Here is a 20,033-nt window from a genome sequence, read left to right on the forward strand (position 1 = left end):
TGTGAGGGCTCTTATTTAATTTTCACACAGGCCCTCAAACTCTCAAAATCGGCCATGTCTATCTGTTAGAGCATTTCCAGCAATAAACCCCAGCCCTGGCAGGATAGGACCTAAGCCCATGCAACAGCTTCAATCAAACAAAGTAGGGGAAAAAATTCAGATATTCTCATATTATTATTCTTCTCCAATATGGAGGTATTTATACAAGTACAAAGATGTGTTAACCCTAAATAAAATAGGAAATATCTAAATTACAATAGAAAATAAATATAAATTATAATAGGAAATAAATCTTAATTATAATATGACTAGATAAATGGTAAGTAACTTAAAATCATAACATAGTAAGGAACCAAAATCCTAACTAAGTAAGGACTCAACACCAAGCTTGCCTTGGTAAGCCATGGTTCCATGAGATTGGGCCAAAGCCAAACCAACCTAACCTCTAGTTTGGGTTTGCATATCAGCAACCAAAAATAAATAAATAAATAAATAATCTATATAAAAAAAATCAAAAATTTTCATATTTTTTTATATTATAAATACTTAGTCATATTCTTGACTTCCTACACCAAAACTCTATACAAATTCCTCTCCTAATATCTCATATGAATAGTAGTTGTCATGACAATGGGTGGAAACACCACAAGCAATGGCTGCCACTATTCATGTAAATAGTAACAGCCTTACTTTGCCTTTGCCCTTTGCCATGGTAAATGAGTGAAAGTGCTCTTAGTGTTGTAGACAAATGGAAGCTAACGTATAACATGAATTGAGGCTTTTTACTATTTGTAACCAAGCCGAGTTCCGCTCGTTAAAACAAACTAAACTTGAGCTTTGTTATGTTGGGCTTGTAAGTAGATTGTTTATAAGAGTTTTTCTTGAAATGAAAAATCTTTTTAAATAATAGTTTGAAAGCATTTATGTCCAAAAACAAAAACTCAAAGCATTCTGTTGGTTTAGGATATTTGTTCTGATATTACAGTATCATGCTTGTGTTATGTTTGAAGATATGTTGAAAAAGTATTTTTTTTTTTTTTAGTACAAGTGAGATAGTCTAAACTAAAGGGGAGAGTGTTTTCACACACACACAACTAAGATGTCATAGAGGTTTGAATCTAGACTTATTGTCTACAAGTCAAGGCACTTTTTCACTGGGTTAGACTTTGTTAGCTGAAAAAAAAACGTTTTTGAATGTTAAATATTAATGTCTTTTGATATTAATTCTTAATTATTATTTTTCATATTTATTATTCACCATTTATGATTAAACTATGCTTTTTGTTGTTGTTGAGAAATTATTAAAATGGACCAGCTAATTATTATTGTAAACTATGCTTTTTATGTCAAATTGTTCAAAAAATTAAATTATGAAGTTATTTAAAAAGATTAAATGAAGAAAAGTTATTCATTTATAAAAGAATAAGACTTAAACCATTTTTAAACAATTTTAATAAAGTTGTAGACTTAATTTTACTTAAATGTTGAAAAGTAGGTGGCATTCAATTCAAAATTGGGTTTTATTTAAATGTTGAAAAGTAGGTGATTCTAACACATAAGTATAAAAATAAATAAATAAATAAATATATTGTAACACAGTAAGAAGGGCATAATTCTTTACTTTTGCCTTGGGCTCTCAAAAACTCAAGGCCAGCCTAATGACATTATGATTAAGGGTGGTTTAGTGTTGATTATGAATTTGGGCTTTGTTTTTGATGATATAACACAAATTTCCATCTTTGATGGGGCATAAATTAAGGGTTTTTATGGGCTTAAATTAAGTTAATAAGAGTGATTTTACATACACGTAAACTCAAACTTCTAATTTATGCCATTTGCTAAAAGATTGTATGGTGAGGATGTCATATATGGACCATAGATGTAGACATTCATATTAGCCACATGATTCATCTAAATAGTAATTTCATTTAAGTTTGATGAAATGATCATGTGACTAATATGGAAGCTCACATAAAAAGTCCATATATGGCACCCTCACTATAAAATTTCACCAGTAACTTGTATATTTTAGTCAACTGCCAACTAGGCTTTGTCTTCTTTCTTTTTTTTTCCGGGTGAGATAGGGGCCAAAAAGGCCAGAACAAAAGAACTAAACAACCGCTACTCTAGGCCCGGCCAGGCTGCAAACATCAACAAGAAGGCAATCACAAACAGAAGGAGGCGCCACCAGCTCAAACCTACGAAAGCCAGGCTTTGTCTTTTAAAAGTGGGCTTAGTTTGTATTCATTGCCATTTTGAGCCCAAAGAATATGATTCCTCCATTATAACCCATTTCACTCATGTTGGGCAAAAGGTCCCCCCCTAACATTTAGCCCAACTTAAATAATTTCTGGGAACTTCATGGAAGATTTCTTGAATAATTCGGAAATACTTTCTCCCAAATTTGTATTGCATTAAATCCTTCGGGAATTATGGAATAATACTTAATGAAAATATCATATCATCAAGTGCATTTTATTTCATAAATATTTGTGAATTCCCACCAAAAAAAAAAAAAAAAAATCTAATATTTGTGAATTTGCCTTCATCTTTCAGTAAATTTTGTTAATACAAAGCCACCCAAAACCAACAAACATACATACATATAATATATTTAAATTATATATTTTTAAGGCAATTTTGTTCAATTGTTCAACAAAAATCATCCATCCTGGCCAAAAAGAAAAGAAAAAAATTCCCTATAAAAAAAAAAAAAAAAAGAAGCACCCAAAGGACAACCCAGAAAACTAGACGTTGTAATAGAGGAGGCAATAGGGCAGATAATCCTACGTGCATGACTTGCATTATAAACTTTTGAATTATGAATATTTCTGTGTCATGCAGTAACAAAGTACGATAAATTTTAAAAAACCGTACGTGAGTAAGTTTTCGTAACGAGAAAAAGTGAAAAAAAAGTACACATGGCAGGGCCAATGGAAACCTAGGGCGACAATACGACGTCGTCACACGTTGCACCGCATCACGCATGCGAAATATTTTATAATTTTTTATTTGACCAAAGCATCTACGGAAGTAGAGTGGGGCATAAAGGTTAAAAACGCCTCGTTGAACCCCTTGTATCTTCTCTCGGCTTCCCTTCGCTCTGAGAAAGAAAGAGAGACTGAGAAAAGAGCCCAACCAAAAACCCACAGAGCTAAGAGCTCCCTCCAAGAATCTAAAAAAATTCCCCTCCTCTCGCACGTGCTGCGCACACACTCTCAAATTCCCATCTTTTCTTTTTAATAGAAAAAAACTGAATTGATATTTGTTCTTGGTTCCAAATTTCTGATATTTGCAAACTCTCCCACCTTTGGATCCCCACTGCTTTTCATCAAATCCTCCGGGCGCCGCCACACTACTCTCCTGAAACATGTCGTCTTGAAGGTACTCAGAGAAAGATAGTTTCTTTTTTTGAATTTATTTGTTGTAATTTGGTATTTTTGTTGCTCTCAGAATTTAGATAAGGGGTTCTGTTATTGGGTATTTTTTGGATTTTGTGCATTATTTTTGCTCTCTTTGTTTATGTGTGTGTATTGAATTGTAGTGCAGTGCAAAAGAATTGAACTTTTAGGGTTTTTATTGGTTGCCACAGAGGAATGCATTATGGATTCTGGAATATAAGGGTTTCATGAGTGTAGTATGGAGTTTTGTGCTTTCTGGGATTGCCCATCTGGTTAAATGAATTACATGACTCATTCAGCAGGTCAGTTCCCCCCCAAGGGTAATTTGAATTGGTTATTTCGATGAGATTTAATTTTGGAGTATTGAATAGGTATTCCAGTAACTTCAATGCTATCTAGTTTAGGTATTGCATATATGGTCTCGTGTGAATGGCAAAATGGTTAGATGCAGTGGGACTTGTTTTGCATTTTACCTTCTGGTTTAGTTTAGGGTTTTGGAGTTTGAGACTTAAGAAGTGTTTGCTTAGCTAGATGTTGTTCGTTGATGCGCTAAATCTTAGTAAGATGAATGCAGAATCCATGTGTACCACTTTGTACCTTAGCCATCTTCACTTACCGTGGTTTAAAAATAAAAAAATAAAAAAGGAAAATTGCTGCTTCTTGTTAAATACATTGTGTTTGACAGTGATGATTGCATAGTAAATGGCTGATCCTTTACTTGTAGGTTTTACAGGAGCTATGGCTCTTCAAAAATTTCCTTCTCGTGATGCACCTTCTGTTACTATGAAACCTTTGAGCTTTCTCAGTAAGGTGCATGACAACAATCGATCAGAGGATCTAGAGACAAGTCCTGCTAAGGAACCTGATGTGGATATTGACCTCAGAGAAGTGTATTTTCTAATTATGCATTTTCTGTCAGCTGGACCATGTCATAGAACTTGTGTACAATTTTGGAACGAACTTCTTGAACATCAACTTTTACCTAGAAGATATCATGCTTGGTATTCAAGAAACGGCCTACAGAGTGGGGATGAAAATGATGATGGAAAATCATTTCCATTAAATTACAACATGTTGGTCCACAGGTATGTAGTATGCTTTCTTTTATAAATCTCTCTTTACAATATATATAGGCAGTTTTTAGGCAATCTTCTTTATGTTTCCCTGCAACTTATGATGCTAAATATTGGGTGGCATTAATTGATTACTTCTGGTAATAATTGATAATCTATTATTGTTGCTCTGTTGCTAACTTGCTAGGGAGTTCTGGTGTTTTGCTTTTCAGTTGTCTGGTGTTGGGGATCTGCATGGTGTTTGTTTTTAGTACCCCTTGTAATGGTGCAGTCTGGAAGATTATTCCTCATTGTAGTATATGGTGTTTTCAAAGTCAGAGGAATACTTGGACCTTTGACTTTGCCACATTGTTTAAAATTTGATAAAATTAAGTATAGTGATATATAATATATATGTGTATATATTTGTATATACAGTAGTACTTTTTTTTTTTTTTGGTTGCAAATATAAGATCAATCAAGTTTCTTCATCATATATTTGTTAAATATCAAAGTAGTACTCAATGATCCTTTGATATAAACTAATCTATTATTGAGTCATAACTAAAACTCTTGTCTTCCATCCACTGATGAAAACATTGTTTCATTTATTAAGTAAACTATACATCTGACTGGTTTATTTATTATTCTTATATTTAAAATATAAAGGAGAGAACTAGTTTAAAGTACACATCTGACTATCCTAAATAGAGACCTACTTCTAGCATCCGCTTAGTGGATATAGTAAATAAACATTTTGAAATACTCCTTTCATTTCATATTATTATTCACTATTTATCTTTTTTATTTATTTTATAAATCATGTTGTTTTAACAAAAACAATGAAAAAATAGACACATTATAAGTCATATAACAATTTTGTTTCCCCCGGAGAAACAATTCACCAACAACACAAACAACATGAGTTTTTTTAGCGCTGCTCTTGCTTTTGGGTATCATGTGAAACTATCCAGAAAATAAGGTCCTCTTTTCACTTCATCTCTATTCAAATGGATGCGAGTTTGGCATCTTGGTCTTCTACCGAGGATGTGTTGGTTTCTATAGATTCTAGATCTTAGTTTCTTTTGGCTGTCCGCTTTCTATAACCCCAATGTATAGGGCACCCTTTTTCTTTCTCCTTATAAAACCTACTTGCGCCTTCTTGTTCTATTACATAATTCTATTCCAGCATTCATCATGCCAGTCGTCATAGTCTGTGAAGAAAATAAGCATGATTGTATTATATTTTTTGTTTTTCTATATCATTTTATTGATTCCCTTTCACTGTTGTTTAGGTATCCTCACATTGAAAATGATCACTTGGTAAAGCTTTTGAAGCAATTGATTTCAAGTACAGCCCCACCATCAAGGGGTATGTGTGGTGGAAATGCTCCAAATGCAGCTGATGTACCTACTCTCTTGGGGCAGCGTTCATTTTCACTTCTGACCTGTAGGTGACATTTATTTAAGCTTTGAGCTTTTAATTCATATTCTTTGTGGTGCCTTTTGTTGGATGAATTGTCTAGTAAATGACCAATGTTTTTCTTCTTTTCAAATTTTGTTTGCAATATGTATCTTATAATTTATTTAAAGTTTCAATACTGTTATCATGTTCAATCATCCATGCATTGGGGGTTTGAATGTGTTTTCCCTCTCCTTTTGGAAGTTCTATCTGCAACATTTGCATGTGTTTTACTGTTATCATCATCATTTTTCATTTGAACTCCTGCAAAGGGTACATTTTCCCATTGTATTTAAAAGGGAACACCTTCTCCCTTTCAGATGAAAGGGATCAAGTAAACAAAGAAATGAAACGCCCTCCTGCTCACATGCGTTGGCCTCACGCGAAAGCTCATCAGGTTCATGGGCTAAGCTTGAGAGAAATTGGGGGAGGATTCACCAGACATAACCGTGCACCATCTATCCGTGCTGCATCTTATGCCATTGCAAAGCCATTGACCATGTTTCAGAAGATGAAAAATACTACAAGGATAAGGGGACATCGAAACGCTGTCTATTGTGGTATGTGTTCTCATAAATCGGAGTTCAGAACTATTATCTAGGTAGATTTGGAAGTTTAGTTTACATGTTTTTTTTGGAGTTTCTTTCTTAAGGGCACAATTTTTTTCATACCTCCAACATTGGAGAGATTTCTGTCTTGTTTAAATTCTTAATATTCCGATCTTGAACTATTAATGTTTCTGTCAATTTCTGTCCACTCATTTGGAGAGAAAATGAGATTTGTGCTTTGTTTACTTTTTAATATTCCAAAAATATCTTCAACTAATGATTGTAAGCTTAATTTCTGTCCAGACAGCCAATCAAAAATAAGAAAGATAAAAAAAACACTTCTATAATCTATTCTCCTCCTCATATCCCTTCACTTTGCTGGTCATGTTCTCTTGGTGATTCATTTCATTTTGGGGGTGTGCTATATAGCTTATTTGAGAAACTGTGGCTCTGTTTGTCTGGTACTGTAATATTTTGGGAATGCTCAAAGATACTAAGATACTGGCAATATTCATGTCAAAGTTTTGGCTGACATGAGTAACCTCTGTTTTATGTACATAGATTTTGGCTTGCTGCATTATTCAGCTCTATATGATTTGATAGTTAATTACCCGCATAGGATGGGATAATTCGTTCTCAGTGTTTTTAGAATAGAAGGTTATAGTCTTGATTATGGATTTTCAATCTAAGTACGCATCTTTAAATGGTGTGAATCCCATTCTTGTTTGACGTTGAACTTCAGTTCTATCTTTGTATAGTTTCTTCTTTTTCCTTGTTCAGTTTAACTAATATTGTGAACTTTTGTCTGCTGTTTCTCTCTATCAAATTTGTAGTGCACACCTTTAAAATGTGGTATAGTTCTCATGGTGGTTTATTTGGACATGAATGATGCAGCAACATTTGATCGCTCAGGGAGATATGTTATTACTGGTTCAGATGATCGCCTAGTGAAGATCTGGTTAATGGAAACTGCATTTTGCTTGGCCAGCTGCCGTGGACATGAAGTAAGTTCTTATTGGCCCCTCAAAGATTACTTATCCATTTTCCCCTTTAATTTTAATCATTTTATGCTTTAAGGGGGACATCACGGATCTGGCTGTGAGTTCCAACAATGTTTTAGTGGCATCCTCCTCAAATGACACTATAATTCGAGTGGTAAGGTTCATCTGTGTTTAAATATATAAGTTTTGTTCATCTATTTTGCATTTTACGTTCTTTTTTACTTTTTAACCTTTGCTGGACACTCAGTGTTAACTTACTATAAATTTTCTTGTTTATTAGTGGCGCTTGCCAGACGGGCTGCCAATATCAGTGTTGCGAGGACATACTGGAGCTGTTACTGCCATTACATTTAATCCCAGGCCAGGCTCTATGTACCAGCTTCTATCGTAAGGCCAATTCCTCTATCAATTTAAATAAATTTTCATGTGGAGTTTCTAATTAGCTATAAGTAATTTACTTTTCTGTCTGACCTTGCTGATCCTTTTGTTGATACTGGTTTTTCTTTGGGAGTCTATCTAAACTAGTGAATGCATGGGGAATTCATTTTCATAATTATTATTACTATTTTTTTTTTTTATATATATGGCTCCCTTTCTTCCCTTTTCCCAGTTTATCACCTCACCTCCATGTTTGTGTTGTTCTCTTTGGAAATGTTTTGGGAGTGTAGAATTTCGAAGTCTCTTATGATCAAGTTTTGTTCTCTTTCGTTTATTATTTATTTAGGCCTTTCAATGTATTGTCTGGTTCATAGGGTGCGAAGTGTCAGCAAAAATGGAATGTTAGTAAATTGGACATCAGAGATTGTAACATTGCTAGGGATGGGTTATTGAGATAGGGATCGTGGATTTCATTGTTCTTTGAGAATTACTATGCTTTTGGTTGAGGGAAAAAGTCGACAGTTTTGTAAAATTGCTTTTTAATGGGATTTTTTTTTTTTGTTTTTTTTTTTTTTTGTATTGATTGACGAGTAATTGGAGAAATTCTTAGAATAAATGCAGGGTGGAGGTGGATATGTTGAGGGTAATATCACAAGAAGGTTTCTTTGTGACATCAGTTTCTACTGTATATTAGGAAATACCTTTTTTTTAGTGTGGTCCATGTAGGTTGGCTGGCTTCTGTACTAAAAGGTTCTTTTCCATTAGCTGTGCAGCGATGATAGTTGTTAAATTTATGCTTGCATTTTAGCTGGACTGCTTATTCAATATCATCGTAGTTTTTTGTTTATGAATGTGAATATTTTATTATGCTTGCGATGTGTTTTTTGTGGACAACTTTTTTTATAAATTGTTAAGTCTTTTTCCATGTAATAACCTTGTGCTGTTCCTTTGTCATTTGCAGTTCATCTGATGATGGAACCTGTAGGATATGGGATGCCAGGAATTCTCAAGTGAGTCCAAGGATATACATTCCAAGACCTTCAGATGCTATAGTTGGTCAGTTGTTTCCCTAGTGCAGCTAAAATCAACTAACTTATTTACTGGTGAAAGAGTACTTAGTGTGGTTGTGTAATTGCTTGGCTGCAGGGAGAAACAGTGGTCCATCCTCCAGCACTGTCTCACAGAGCCATCAAATCTTTTGTTGTGCATTTAATGCTAATGGAACATTCTTTGTCACTGGTAGCTCAGACACTCTTGCAAGGGTATACTAAACCTCTATGATCCTTGTTATTATTTCTGCAACCTTCTGTTTAGTCGCTATCCTCACTTTTGCATTCAGTAAAATACAAATATTGCACCTCTATGAGTAATGAATAAACTCATGAATTGTATCTGAAAATTTTCAGTGTGGTCAGATATGAATCAGAAATAAAGCTATCATCTATATATTTCTACTAATAATAGCTAGCTGGTTGTAGGTGTGGACTGCTTCTAAGCCAGGCTCAGATGAGTCAGACCAACCAAATCATGAGATTGATGTGTTATCTGGCCATGAGAATGATGTCAATTACGTACAATTTAGGTTAGATTGTACTGGTAGTTTGCCAATGATATATATATGCATATATCAATCTTTGCATGCTGATTTATGTTGCTTCATACATTGCAGTGGTTGTGCTGTAGTATCTAGATTCATGGCAGCTGACACCTCAAAGGAAGACAACATTCCAAAGTTTAAAAATTCGTGGTTTGTTTTCTCTTCTTTTTGATTGTGATGTTAAATACGCCTTGATGAGTTCAAATGTTTTCCCCTACCCTGGTGCCCTTTTAGCTATCTATTCTATATTTTGCCTTGGGGAAATAATATCACTACCAGTAATGCGCACAATAAATTTAATTTTCCAGGTTCAATCATGACAATATAGTTACTTGTTCTCGCGATGGCAGTGCAATTATCTGGATTCCTAGATCACGAAGATCACATGTAAGTTTTTGGAAAGATAACTTGTAACTTCCTGTTCTTCTAGCCTGCCCTTTTTCTCAGAAAGCTTTTCAAATGAAACAATTGTATCCACCGTCTTTCTCTTGAATTTTTCTGCTTTAAATAGAAAAATCATATAGCAAATTTCATGTTCCAGGGAAAAGCTGGTCGTTGGACGCGGGCATATCATCTGAAAGTTCCCCCTCCACCAATGCCTCCTCAGCCTCCACGAGGAGGCCCTCGCCAGAGAATTCTTCCAACTCCTCGTGGTGTTAATATGATTACCTGGAGTCTTGACAATCGCTTTGTCCTTGCTGCTATTATGGGTAATTACTTTGTTGTTTCTTACTTATTGTCTATTTATTAGTATATTACTGATATGCATTAGGTAGTATTTTTCTAATGCCTTTACAAACTAGGATTAAGTTGAAGGCCTTAAATTCTGTGGTTTAAGAAATAGATATTCTTCTTGTGGTGCAGATTGCAGAATATGTGTATGGAATGCATCTGATGGTAGCTTGGTGCATTCACTGACAGGTCACAGTGAATCTGTATGTGGCTCATTCTCTTTGTTCTTGATTGCCCTTTTTTTCTCTCTCTTTTCCAGTATTTTGTTATTTGACCTTGCAAAGAGAAGCATGGTGAATAGACTGAGTTCAGTAGAGTGTGTTTCCACAAGTGGAACAAATATATATCCGGTACCATATTAGTTTTTTTTTTTTTTAACATGACACAGAATTGTTGTGGATACTGTCTTTGGTGTTGGTTATTCTTTGATCTTAGTGCACACTGTAGTAATTAAGCCTGTTTATTTATTGTTGCCTTACCTACAATGTCTTAGTGCTGCAGAACAACTGTGGCCTTTTTACATAGGGGACTGGTTTTGCTGTTTATTGTTTGCCCAATATCCTGCTTTAGTATTCTAGTCTTCTAGCTGGTGTTCATGAATTGGTTACTTATGCTAATATTGCCTACCTATACCTCCATTACTCACATGTTCATCCATTGGTTACTTCTGCCACTCCTCTTTTGAAGATATCTTTAGCTGGTTTTTTGTTTGGGTACTTTACCTATTGAACAAGTAAAACTTAAATATCTGATCTTTTTAACTTGTGTTCTTGATAGACATATGTTCTGGATGTTCATCCTTTCAACCCCAGGATAGCAATGAGTGCTGGCTATGACGGAAAAACAATTGTCTGGGATGTGAGTTTCCAGTTTCCTTATCATACTTGCAATTTTATTTTTTTTATGTTCTATGGTTTCGAATGCTTTGTTGACTTTCAATTTCAGATATGGGAAGGCATGCCTATCCGGATATTTGAAACGTCACAGTTCAGATTGGTAGACGGAAAGTTTTCACCGTAAGTGAAGATTAAGAAACCTTGATTTTGGAAATTTTATACCCAACTTATTGTATTGACATTAAAATGTTATCTATTTTCTATCTAATTATAATTGAATGGAATCCTGTTTCATAGGTACTCAAATTGGCTATATGATATCTTGCTCTTGCTCATAATATTATTGAAACTGCTTCCAGCTTTATATAGTATTTTCTGCCTTAGCTTTCCATAGTCCTATGTAGCTTTCAACCTTGCGATGCGTTGAATCCTTACTGCCATGCTGATTAGTCGTGTTTGCTTCTCATTTGCATGGCAGATCCTATCAGTTGACATTCCCCCCCAACAATATCTCTCTTTTCTTTCAAGCTTGTATTTCTTGCAATATGCTTTTGCCTTCCTAACTGTTTTCCTGTAGTTACAAAGGGTTCTTTCTATGTAATATAGGGATGGGACATCAATTATCCTCTCTGATGATGTTGGCCAACTATACATATTAGACAGTGGCCAGGGGGAGTCGCACAATGATGCAAAATATGACCAGGTATGGTTGTCCCCCTCCTTTTTTTTAAACTTAATACTGAATATTTGGTTATAATTTTACTTAATGATTGGGGGATTTCTTTTACACTTTTTTCCCAAGTGGTACTTATTGCTGGTGCGCTTCTTTGGCAGTTTTTTCTTGGTGATTATCGCCCAATCATTCATGATAGCTTTGGAAATGTTCTTGACCAGGTTAGTTGGCCCTTTTCACTATTGTTCTTAATTGGTTTTCCTTTTCTGGTTAGTTCAAGGAGATGAATAAACTACATAAGCAATAATTCAATGGTAGGGAGTGTTAAATGAATTGTGCTGCACTATACATCACTAGTACCATGATAAACTCAGGTGTACCTGTCGTGTCTGTTCCTTTTCATGTCTTATTGATCACATAAAGACCCCTCATTTGGCCGCACAATTCCATGCTTGACAAAGGCTCTTTGGATTCTTTATTTTTCTCTCTTAGTTATGCATTCACTCTGTGTGTGGTCTCAGTGGCGGTTTTGATGGATTGGTAACTGCATGCAGAGGACTGGCTGAGAGAAATTAGTTTAACTGTTCGGGATAGTAGGACCAACTTTCAAATTTCTTCTTAGAGACTTGATAGTTTAAGTGAGCCAAAACCCAGTGCCTGCCATTCTATAATAGTATAGATGTACATGCATGATTGACCTACCATAACTTCATTCCAAATATATATTTGCAATGCTTGTTAGTTTGAAATTATCTGCAACATTTGTTTCAGGAAACTCAGCTTTCAGCATACCGGCGGAATATGCAGGATCTACTTTGCGATTCAGGTTTCTCTCTACTCCTTTTCCTGTATGAAATTTATCTCTTCTGGAATGTTTATGTTCTCAAGCACTGGTTTTTGGTGAAAACCTAGGCATGATACCATATGAAGAACCCTACCAGAGTGCATACCAGAAAAGGCGGTTAGGAGCTTTGGGTTCCGAGTGGCGTCCTTCCTCTCTAAGACTTGCTGTTGGGCCTGACTTCAGTGTAGATCCGGATTTCCAAATGCTGCCTATTGCAGACTTGGATATGTTGGCTGATCCTATGCCAGAGTTTGTAGATGCCATGGATTGGGAACCACAAAATGAAATGCAAAGTGATGATACTGATTCAGAGTACAATATTACTGAAGATTATTCTACTGGAGGGGAGCAAGGAAGTTTAAGTTCAAATCCCTCTATTGATCCAGAGTGCAGTGAAGAAGACAGCGAGGCTGAGGATGCTCAAATGGATGGACTTCGTAGATCTAAAAGGAAAAAACAAAAGGCTGATGTAAGTTCTCTGTCAATAACAAATTATAGTTTAGTTTTGGTTAGGGCCTGCTTGAATCTGCTTTAATGTTCCCCCTTTCTGTTTCCTCAGGTTGAAGTCATGAGTTCTTCTGGAAGGTGTGTCAAAAGAAAGAATTTGGATGAGTGTGCTGGCATTCCATTCAGAAGTAATAGAACGAGGAAATCTAGACATGGCCGAAAAGCTTCAAGAAAGAAATCTTCCACATCAAAGTCATTGAGACCTCAAAGAGCTGCTGCACTCAACGCTCTTACTCTATTTTCTAAGATTACTGGAAGATCTGCAGATGGAGAAGATGAAGATGGATCAGAAGAAGATATGTCAGGAAGTGAATCCACCCTGCAAGATTCAAACATTGAGAGTGATGGATCTGATAAACAAAATCAGCAAACCAAACATTCAAAAGGAAAAGAGGTTTCACTGGATGAGTCTGAGGACATGGTTAAACCTAATGAACGTCATGAATTTCCAATAAATGCTGGGAACAGGAGGAGATTGGTGCTTAAATTGCCAAGACGGGACTCAAATAAGCTTGTGTCTAGAGAAAGCACGGTACATAATTGTGGTAATCAGGATGGTTTGCTTGACCAATCATGTAGAGTACCTCAAGAAGCAACCGAAGCAAACAACAATATAAGCTCTCAGGATCCAGGGTCCTCACTTGGTGATAAAAAATGCAGCATATTTGAAACAGCAGTGGGTGGACAATTATACAAAGTAGAAAATCATGTAGATTTGACTGAGAATTACAAAAATGGGAGAATTAGTTGGGGAGGGTCCAGAGTGCGAACATCCAAGCGTCTGAGGCCAGGAGAATCCATGTCATTGGATGCACTTGCCAGAGCCAGTGCAACCGTCGTTGGTAACCAAAAAGAGTACACAAAACCTGAAAATCATTTTGGAACCATGTCACCTCAATCAGAAAGCCAAATGTATGGAGATACAATGGCTGTAGGGAATGAGGAAACCATTGGGGCTAGTACCTCTGAGGGCCTTAATGGTGAAACCAATGCCAAAGAGCAATCAGGTTTTAGTGAATGCAAGGATCATGATCAATCGCCTAAATCTGTTCACATGGCTCCTTGGGATGCAAGCACTTCCTCATGCCTTGATAAGGACAGGACTGTTTTCTCTTCTGAACAAAATGAGAAGCTCACAACTGTCTCAACAAAATTGAGGTTGAGGAGGATTTCAAGGGATCCTAGTCCTTGCAAACAGGAAATGTTCTCTGTGGTAGAGAACTTGGAAAATGGTAGATGTAACACATTACATGAAAGCCTTTCAAGCATGGAACAGGATCCAGTTGTGCCAGAGGATGATGGAACCCCTAAATTTATTCCAGATGATAGATACAATGGCTCACGAGAATCAGACAATCAATCTGATAAGAATGTCATTTCTGGTATACATGAATCAGTCGAGTCCCATTTACATAAAAACAAAATGTTCAGTGCTGTTTATAGAAGGGTGAAACCACATAGGGGTAGAATTAATTTAGAAGGTGATAGTGGCGTCAAGGAAGAAGGCTGTGTATATACTTCAAATACAAGCAACCACAATCTCATTGCTGGAGTGGACTTTCATGATGACTCAGTTGATGGAGGTCGCAGGACACGGTCCATGGGTTTGAAGGCATCTGCACGTGATCCAAGTAGTGTAGATCATGATGATAAGATGGGCCAAGGACATAAGACAGGTTATACATTTAGAAGTAACCAGAAAAGTTCCATGGACAAGTTTCAACTTCGGAATGAAGAACAGGGATCAAGTTCAAGGACAACAGTCGGATTGAGGTCTACTAGAAACAGAAGAAGCAGTTACCGTGACATGAATCCAATGGATAGAAGGAAGTCGCATCAGTCAGCAAGGAAAGTATCATGGTTAATGTTGTCAACACATGAGGAGAGCTCACGATATATTCCCCAGTTAGGGGATGAAGTCGTTTATTTGAGACAGGTTTCTTTATAGATTGCTGCTGGTCTTTTTCCCTTTTTATTTTAACTTTTCAGGGGGCGGGTAGGTTAGTTTTGACATGAGATTGTGCCTTGGTGCAAACCTATGGCTTACCCTAAGCGACCTACACAAGTCGCATAAACAGCATCTCTGGAAACAGGTCGCATAAACAGCATCTCTGGAAACAGGGATATAGCTGTGTATGCTTTACCATCCCAGGGCCCTACATTAGCCAGAGCTTGTACTGGACTGCCCTTTTTTGTTTTAGTTTTGGTTGTCATGTGAATGTTGATTATATCGCATAGCTTGGTAACCTCCTTTTTTCTTTTTCCTTTCTTACCAGGGGCATCAAGAGTATTTCGAACTTGGTGGATTGAGAGAAAACCCACCGTGGACATTTATAAAGGGGAGAATAAGAGCTGTAGAATTTTGCAAAGTTGAAGACCTGGAGTATTCTTCACTTGCAGGGTCTGGGGATAGCTGCTGCAAATTGACACTTCAATTTGTAGATCCTACTTCTGATGTGTATGGTAAATATTTCAAAATGACTCTGCCTGAAGTTACTGGTTTCCCAGACTTCATTGTCGAAAGAACTCGCTATGTCTCTTCTATAGAGAGAAATTGGGCATGTAGGGATCATTGCAAAGTCTGGTGGAAAAATGAGGGTGAGGATGATGGTAAGTGGTGGGAGGGGAGGATTAAGCTGAAACAGTATAAATCTACCAACTTCCCCGACAGTCCATGGGAGATGTATACTGTTCAGTACAAGTATGATCCTAGTGATGCACAGCTACATAGTCCTTGGGAGCTTTTTGACTCCAATACTCAATGGGAGCAGCCTCGCATTGATGATAAGAGCAAAATGAAGCTGCTTTCTGCCATTGCCGAACTAGAGCAATCTGCTGGTAGTCGCCAGGTAATAAGGAGAAAAAAACACCCTTTACTTTTTATAGTTAGAAAATTAATTTTGTTAAATGCTGCATATGGCTAACTTTTTGAAGACTTACAAGGATTTTTCTCAATTTCGTTGTGTACAATTCAGGATTCTTTTGGCGTTGATAAGCTGAAGCAACTTCAACAGAAGCCGAAGTTTACAAACTGGTATATCTTCGTTATATTATAGCATTCCCGTTATGTTGTGTTCAATTTCAATGTCATGCATGCTAACACTTACGTGTCTGTTGTACCGGCCGTGATGGAATTTCTCTCAAGTGCTATCTGAGATTTTGAAATGTAGTTTGTGTTTTGGAATTTTCTCAGGTGTGCGGTTCCAATATCTCTTGACGTGATCCAGTCTAGGTTAGAGAACAACTACTATCGAAATTTGGAAGCACTCAAGCATGACTTTAAGGTCATGTTGTTAAATGCTGAAACCTATCTTGAAAGCAATGCGGTCAAGCGCACATCAGATAAAGAGCTTTTAGCGAAATTGAAATGCATATCAGACTGGTTCACAGAGACAATATCATTCTTGTAGCACCTATAGTTACGTAAAGAAATTGATTCATTAATGAGTTGAAGCAGACCATCTGGGTTTTTGCCCCTTGATGTTCTTTTTCTTCTTTTTTTACTTTTTGTAGATATTTTACTTACCTTAAATAGGCTTTTCCATTGTACCATAGGTTCAATTTTGGAAATGCGTTAACCTTTTGGAAATTCTTTTTAGAAGGCAAAAAAGATCGCAGAGGCAATTACCTGGTGGTCTTGTAAATTTTCCCCCGGAGAATTCATTCTTGTATATACTCGGTTTTTATCATTAATTATAACAAAGGAAAAAAGGAGAGATTTCAGTCTTAATAGTCTCGCATGCATCTGTGTTATTTTTCATTTCAATGCATAACTTGTATCTTCCTTATTCATGGTTGCCTTATAGCTTCCTACCTAACCCCTCGCCCACAGTACAAATAGAGATTCGAATTGAGCATTGGGCAGGCGGTGCTTCAAAGAAAACCACTCACTGAGTAATTTTTGGGTGTTCCGGGTACACCACGTGACTGGTATACCATCCAATAGATGGAAGACATAGAATATTTACAATGCAGCCCGCCACATGTTATAAAAAGAAATGCAGTAAGTTCAACAATAATTTCACATGTCTTATGTTCATTGGATGGTACACCAGCCACGTGGTGTATCCGGAATAAATAAAAATTTCTCCCACTCTAGAGACTATTTTCACGGACTAAATGTCCAATTATGAAGAAAGTAATTGTTTAATCCACTCCCAATCAAAAAGAAAAAAAGGGCAACTGTTATATTGAACGATATTCCAAGCAAATGCAAATGCATGCTGGACTGCCTGTGTTTTTTTAATACTAAACATTTTACAATTAACTCAACAAGTCTTTAGAACCTCCATGTCAGTGTCTCCTTCCTAAAGTAACATTTTTGGGGAACAATACATCTTTTTGATAGGATGAAATCCGAGCACACAAAAGGAACGCGTAAATATTAGTCTCTCCACCTATGGTCACAGCTGGGGTTGCAGCAAACAAAGAACAATGTCATATTTTTGGGGAACAATACATCTTTTTGATAGGATGAAATCCGAACACACAAAGGGAGCGCATAAATATTAGTCTCTCCACCTATGGCCACAGCTGGGGTTGCAGCAAACAAAGAACAATGTCATACCCTCCTCTCCTCTAGCAGTTGCCTGCACATGCATAATAAACTTATAGCATTAGAAGCACCGTAAACTAGACAAAATTGTTCAGAGATTACTAGGAGTTTTTGGTTCTGCCATTCAAGGAGTGCAATTAAATAGAGTAAACAAACAACTACGGAGTGCAGTGACTTCAATCTGATTTTTCAAAATGGTATCTCTGTATAATACAGATGTATAGACTCCATATGCCCCAAATAAAATAAAGAAGACAAAAGAAAAGAATCTAGCTGCCCTATGCCACGGTGGTGGATTTTTGACTGAAAAATGGACACAGATGTTGCAGTACACGTGGCCAACCAATCTCTCTACGATAACACAAAACTAGAGCTCAATACTAGTGGAAAGCAATGAATACATGAAAATCGATATCTGAGACAAAAGGAAAGCAATTATTGAAGTCTAAAAAGGGCATAATAACTTTTAATTACTAAAGTAGAAAGCAAATACATGAAAATCTTTTCACTGATGCATTAGTAAAGTAGCTAAGCTATGATAGTATCCCGACGTTTTTTTTTCCTCTCTTTTTTTGGTTCCCTGATGGTAAGTATTCAATAAGATAGATACTAGATTCCAAGTTGTCATGAAAATCCAACCATTAAATGATAGAGACTTAATTATCAACAGTTGGCATTTCATCAAACTAGCAAAGGGTAAAAATATGTTATGTGACATTAAAATTTTAAAGTCACATTGTTAGACACCTCTTTCTCGCTCACTCTCTCTCTCTATATATATGTGTGTGTGTGCGCACATGCACGCGCCTGTGTAATCGAAAAAGTTAAATGAAAAGGCAAAACTAGCAATAAAATTCAATGCAACATATAGAGGATTGGTTATTAACCTGAAAGAAGACAGCTTCTCCATGCTTGCACTCTGAACACCGCACCGCTTTGGTTCGAGGGAGAGTTGGATCTGCAGCTACATCTTGCAATATTTGAGTGCGTTCCCCAACAGCATGGTGTATCTCATTTCTGTAGACACAGTTGTTGTCAGCAACCTCCTGCAAACAAAACAAAAAAACAAAACATCTAATAAGTAAACAATTATATAAAACGAAGGAGGAGCCACGAAGAGACCTCTAACCAGAAGTGATAAAACCCTACAGTGCAGCAAAGTGATTAGAGCACAGAGCAACCCGAAGACTCAAGCTAGACTCTAGAAAGTAACTTCATAAGAGACCATACAAAGAAGGCCTGAATAATCAGATACTTCTGCCGGGTACAAATTTTTAACGTGACCCATAAAGAAAGAAGTAAGAGCTAACGGGAACTCTCCAATAAAAAGGTGGTTATCAGAATAAGACACAGTTCTAAAAAGATATAGAATTTTTAATGCACTACACCCCAAAAAATTAAATTAAATAAAATCCCCTCATTGAGAAAATCTTCAGATGTTAATCCTAATTACATAAATGAGATTATGATGCATTTGGGCAAGTGTAGTAGTAAGTACTGAGCAGAAGAACAAAGTTTACTGAGAGCCCACATTACATGGAGGCATGTGGGTTTCGCATTGAAATTGCAGACATTTGAAAACATAGTTATAAAAAAAAAATTAAAATCCAAGGAGACGTAGAAAGAATGAGCTACCTGGTGATCGCAGTTGCGGCACGCATAGAGGAGGATCTTCTGGTCCTTGTCCTCTTTTGGGTACAGGATATTGTTGCTACAAAACAGAAATCGAAACCAAATCAGAGACCAAAATCAAAATTCTCAAACAAGTTTTAAAAATCAGGGTTTGTTGTGCATGTGTATGTGAATGAGGAAGACGATAAATGCTGAGTTTACTGACCATTCGCGGCAAAATTTCATGGTACTCATTTTGAAAAAGCTCGAGGTTTTGGGGTCTGGAGAGGTCTCTGTGTTTTGGGTTCTTTGCTTTTGGCGAAGGGCGGGTTCTCAGCTCTCCATCTTTGTAGCTCCTCCCAGATGTTTCTTCTGGCGGCACCACACTGCTCCACTGAGTTCTTCTAAAGAAATTTTAAGGGTATTTTCGGTAAACTGGAAACTTTGAGGCCTAAAGGCCCAAAGTATTTATAGGAGTTATGTTGGAGGCCCAAAGCTTTTTCTAGTTTTCCTCCTCTGATAACTTTGCTCCAAGTTAGAGCATTTCCAGCAGAGGGAGGTGGGGTTCGGGGTGGGCAAACCCAAAATGGTGTTTCCAGTAACAAAAATCTGTCAGGGCAAGTTATGAGGCCCAGCAAACTGGGCTGGCCCTTGGGGAGGTTTGGCCCGAGCACCAAAACTCGTTTTGGCGTTTTAAATTTTTTAACATTAAAAAATTGACACGCCACATGCCTCCCAACGGGTCTCTTCCACATGGCTGACTTCGGCTCTCCGATCCACTTTTTCCAAAGAATCCAACAACAGCCATTTTTTCGCTAATAAAAAATGAAAAAAAT

General features: G+C 36.7%; 2 protein-coding genes across 4 annotated transcripts; one reads left to right on the forward strand and one right to left on the reverse strand.

Moving 5' to 3' along the window:
- The first annotated feature begins 3,077 nt into the window (after positions 1–3,077).
- Positions 3,078–16,761, forward strand: LOC103323132 (WD40/YVTN repeat and Bromo-WDR9-I-like domain-containing protein). Of its 3 annotated transcripts, none has more exons than XM_016792299.2 (25): positions 3,078–3,384; positions 3,593–3,703; positions 4,126–4,486; positions 5,749–5,903; positions 6,236–6,475; positions 7,358–7,467; positions 7,541–7,618; positions 7,745–7,851; positions 8,804–8,898; positions 8,989–9,104; positions 9,321–9,424; positions 9,512–9,589; positions 9,748–9,826; positions 9,981–10,149; positions 10,304–10,374; positions 10,949–11,029; positions 11,117–11,187; positions 11,614–11,710; positions 11,842–11,901; positions 12,452–12,506; positions 12,593–12,993; positions 13,084–14,967; positions 15,308–15,880; positions 16,007–16,065; positions 16,225–16,761. In XM_016792299.2, the coding sequence occupies exons 2-25, from the start codon at positions 3,679–3,681 to the stop codon at positions 16,439–16,441; spliced, it is 5,286 nt and encodes a 1,761-aa protein (XP_016647785.2). In that variant the 5' UTR covers positions 3,078–3,384; positions 3,593–3,678; the 3' UTR covers positions 16,442–16,761. The 3 variants fall into 3 exon arrangements, with proteins under 3 accessions (XP_016647785.2, XP_016647787.2, XP_008223320.2); XM_016792301.2 differs by having other exon boundaries at positions 3,087–3,384; positions 3,545–3,703; XM_008225098.3 differs by lacking the exon at positions 3,593–3,703 and having other exon boundaries at positions 3,245–3,384.
- A 433-nt stretch (positions 16,762–17,194) lies between these two features.
- NRPB9A (RNA polymerases M/15 Kd subunit) lies at positions 17,195–19,584 on the reverse strand. The gene is made up of 4 exons (XM_008225097.2): positions 19,424–19,584; positions 19,222–19,297; positions 18,474–18,632; positions 17,195–17,620 (listed from the first exon to the last, which is right to left on the reverse strand). The coding sequence occupies exons 1-4, from the start codon at positions 19,450–19,452 to the stop codon at positions 17,540–17,542; spliced, it is 345 nt and encodes a 114-aa protein (XP_008223319.1). The 5' UTR covers positions 19,453–19,584; the 3' UTR covers positions 17,195–17,539.
- Positions 19,585–20,033: the final 449 nt, after the last annotated feature.

Source organism: Prunus mume, linkage group LG2 (genome assembly GCF_029339155.1).
Source record: "Prunus mume cultivar Tortuosa linkage group LG2, ASM2933915v1, whole genome shotgun sequence".
Classification (NCBI taxonomy): Eukaryota; Viridiplantae; Streptophyta; class Magnoliopsida; order Rosales; family Rosaceae; genus Prunus; species Prunus mume.

Coding starts and splice junctions, on each gene's coding strand:
- NRPB9A (XM_008225097.2), bottom strand. CDS start 19,452: ATGAGTACCATGAAATTTTGCCGCGAATG. Junction 19,298..19,423: donor ATGAAATTTTGCCGCGAATG/GTCAGTAAACTC, acceptor TCTGTTTTGTAG/CAACAATATCCTGTACCCAA. Junction 18,633..19,221: donor GCCGCAACTGCGATCACCAG/GTAGCTCATTCT, acceptor TTTTGTTTGCAG/GAGGTTGCTGACAACAACTG.
- LOC103323132 (XM_016792299.2), top strand. CDS start 3,679: ATGAATTACATGACTCATTCAGCAG. Junction 8,899..8,988: donor ACCTTCAGATGCTATAGTTG/GTCAGTTGTTTC, acceptor GCTTGGCTGCAG/GGAGAAACAGTGGTCCATCC. Junction 10,375..10,948: donor TGACAGGTCACAGTGAATCT/GTATGTGGCTCA, acceptor TGTTCTTGATAG/ACATATGTTCTGGATGTTCA.